The sequence below is a fragment of the Triticum aestivum genome, chromosome 7B (assembly GCF_018294505.1).
Source record: "Triticum aestivum cultivar Chinese Spring chromosome 7B, IWGSC CS RefSeq v2.1, whole genome shotgun sequence".
NCBI classification, from domain to species: domain Eukaryota; kingdom Viridiplantae; phylum Streptophyta; class Magnoliopsida; order Poales; family Poaceae; genus Triticum; species Triticum aestivum.
This window is the reverse complement of record NC_057813.1, coordinates 719,299,997-719,303,122: the sequence shown is the minus strand read 5'-3', so window position 1 is coordinate 719,303,122 and position 3,126 is coordinate 719,299,997. Positions and strand designations below refer to the sequence as shown.

At 57.2% G+C, this 3,126-nt stretch overlaps 2 protein-coding genes across 5 annotated transcripts in view; one reads left to right on the top strand and one right to left on the bottom strand.

Moving 5' to 3' along the window:
• Nucleotides 1–483, bottom strand: part of LOC123155737 (uncharacterized) — a 9,309-nt gene extending 8,826 nt beyond the window's left edge. For both annotated transcript variants that reach the window (XM_044573881.1, XM_044573880.1), the window contains exon 1: nt 180–483. The gene's annotated coding sequence lies outside the window, so the exon portion shown is untranslated. The remainder of the gene's footprint in view (nt 1–179) is intronic.
• Nucleotides 484–2,731: 2,248 nt separating this feature from the next.
• The window catches only part of LOC123155739 (F-box/LRR-repeat protein At1g48400), a 3,071-nt gene continuing 2,676 nt past the window's right edge, over nt 2,732–3,126 (top strand). Inside the window, exons 1-2 of one of the 3 annotated variants that reach the window (XM_044573885.1) lie at nt 2,738–2,910; nt 3,021–3,096. In XM_044573885.1, the coding sequence (XP_044429820.1) occupies nt 3,079–3,096 (18 nt within the window). In that variant the 5' untranslated portion in view covers nt 2,738–2,910; nt 3,021–3,078. Of the gene's footprint in view, nt 2,911–3,017; nt 3,097–3,126 lie in introns of all 3 variants that reach the window. The other 2 variants (XM_044573884.1, XM_044573883.1) reach the window with 2 other exon arrangements.

Genomic DNA, 3,126 nt, shown 5'->3' with positions numbered 1-3,126 from the left:
CATGCCGGCTTCACCATTGAGCAGGCACACTACAACGCTGCCATGACGGAGGAGCACCCGACGCCGGCGTTCCAGCAGGCGTAGGAGATACAACGGTACAAATGTTCCTCCTAGAGTAATACCGGCTGGCGGAAGGCCAGATCGAAGGCGAGCACGTGAGTGAGCAGGCGGAAACTAACCAGGCTCCCGGTGTATCTCCGAAGCTCTGCCCTCCTATGGTCGCTGCCGTGTGTTCCTAGTCAGCCATAACTGAGGAGAAGAGAGGTGGCGACTTGCTGGGAGGAGCCGAGGGCACCAAGGGGAAGAGTCTCCCTCGTCGACACCACCACCGTTCCGCTCGCCGCCCAGAGCTAGCAGCGGCTGGAGCAAGCAGTCCTGGAGGCGGTTAGACGAGCTCGTGGGTGCACGACAGCGAAAGTACTTTACTCGGGTCCCCTCCGGGCTTTAGTTTTCCACATCCATTTGTCGGACACCCTCTTTTCCGTGTACAACCCCGCTCCAACTCCCAAGAAGCAAAACACCAAGGGCATCTCAAAAGCTCACCCTCAAAGCGCCCGTAACTATTTGGACAGTGCGTTTTTACGTATTGTGTCGTCTAACACGGTCTTGCATCAGTTCGTAAAACGGTTTAGACATATGTTTCCCACAAACCAAAGACAAACGTGGGGCTTTGCGGGCGTCCGGACAGCACCCACGCCCGCTTCTAGCCACCCTGGTCACTCAAACCGTCCTTCCTCACCCGCGAGCGCGTTTCCGCCCGATACCAACTGCCCGCGAACGTGACCTCTAACTAGCGCTGGCATTGAAGTGGCACAACGGCGGTGGGCGACGCCCATGGCGCGTCCCCGGTGTCAGTGTTTGTTTAATGTTTTTAATGTTGGAGACGCGTTGGAGCGGATATATGCCATGCCCGTTCAATTTCTCGTCCATCCATATATATGATGCCATTAAGCAGGCTCGCCGGCCGAAAAACCCACTCTCGCATTGCACATTGACGCATCCGAACGCCTGGACTGACCGGACTCCGCTATTTAAAGGCGGCCATACCCGGCCTACTCCACGCCACAACACAAGACGCTCCACATCCTCCTCCCTTGCACCACGTCTACCATGGCTGCATGCGGCAATGCTCTGTGGGAGAGCCTATCGACGGAGATGAAGCACGAGCTGCCCACCCTTGCGGCCGCCTGGCAGAGCTGTCGTGCCAGGAGGATTGAGGCCGACATGCCGACCAGCTCCCCTAAGGTCTCCGACGACGAGGAGGACCCCACGACAGAGACGGGCTATGACGACACCGCACCAGAGCCTGCACCTGTGCATGCCGACTTCACCATGGAGCAGGCGCACTACAACGCCGCCATGGCGGAGGAGCAGCCTGCGCCGACGCCTATGTCGGCGTTCCAGCAGGCGCAGGAGATACAACGGTACAAATGTTCCTCCTAGAGCAATACCGGCTGGCAGAAGGACAGATCGAAGCGAGCACACGAGTGAGCAGCCCGTGACGGCAATGGCCGCGGCTAACCCCAACTTCGTCGCGGAGCAGCGTGCGATCTACGAGGCTGTCCGCGCTCAAGCCGCCGCTTGACGGGAAGCGGCCGTCGTGGAGGCGCAGCTGCAGGCGATCGTGGAAGAGAACAACGCCAACTGCGTCTCCTACACCCCGCCGACGAACTATCGGGCAGGTCGGTTCGACGACGACAACGCCGGCGCCACCATTTCCATCGTGGACCTCACATCCACCGGCGACGGACATGTCGCAGACTCCTCCGAAAATAAGTAGGACACGGCAGGCGGCAGGGCCTTGTTAATGGAAGGGCAGCTGCCGGCGGGTATAGGGGAGGAGAAGAGGTAGAGGAGGCGAAAAGAAGAGTGGAGATTTTTTAGTTCACCGTCGAGCGGTGAAGTAAATATTGGCTAGGCATAAGCAGCGGAGGATAAATTATCCTCGTGTGAGAATGATCGTCGGATAAATTAGCAGATCCTGTAGATCGCTTCGTCCCGCAAAATAACCGTTGTTTTACAGGATCAGGGGAAAAATTATCCCGACCTGGTCCTGTAAAACGGCTCGTCCGTAAATATTTTTATGGGGACCTGTATATTTCGTCCCCCGTCCGCCATATTTCTAGGATTTCTCCCTCTTTTTACAATGCCCTCTATTTTTTGCGGGAGTGAAATTTCAGCCCCAACCGCTTCTGTTCTGCGCCCCCGCCGCCATTAATCTCACTGTCGCCTCACCGTTGCTCCTCCCTCGGTTGGCGGCACGACACCATGGAGCAACTAGAGCCTCCCGCATAAGGTCGCCCCTTCAGAACCGAGGGCATCTCCAAGGCGGAGAGCGTCGTTTGGCACAGCACCGATGATGCCATCGAGGACATGGGGGCGTGGGAAGACGAGGTCGTCTGGAGGGTGGAAGAGCCGGCCGGGTTCCTTGGCCGCACCACCACCAAAGCCGCTGGCCACGACCAGGTGCGACGGTTTCTGCGTTGCGTGCCATATACGAGATGGAGGCAGAGGCGATACGCTTCAAGGGCCCGCTCGACGAATCGCTGCTCGGCCTCCAGGATCTCTTCAAGGCGGTCCTGCTCAAGCACGCCATGCCTGCAGACGATGTCGGCGCCATGGGCGACACAGACGAGTATGAACCTAATTGTAATTTATATTTTGTTTTCAGGGTTTTTGTGTTACTTTCTAAGAGGGATCCGGTTGTAAATTTAACTACTGACAAGTGGGCTCTATATCTAACGTGAAAGATTTTTGCGGAGTCCATTTCCCATTGCATTCCTCTTGTATAAAAAAGAAGTCGAAGTGAAGTGAGCTCCTCTGGTCGGAGAGGAGAGGAGCAGAGCAGAGATGGCCGGAGCCGGGGAAGACGAAGCAGCTCCTCCTCCCCCTTCTCCACTGGATCGACAGGTGAGCATCCTCTCCCCTCTCCTCTCTCCTAGGTTTTCCCGGCGGATGGCTCGATCTGCGGAGTGCCCTCCCTTTCTCATTAACCTAGGGTTCCTCCCTCCCTGCAGCAGCCCATGGAAGAGCCGGTTGGAGAACCACCATGGCCTCGCCGACGGGCCGTCCTTCCGGATGGAGGACCTTCCGGCGGTAATTTCCATTCCATTATTATTAGTTCCT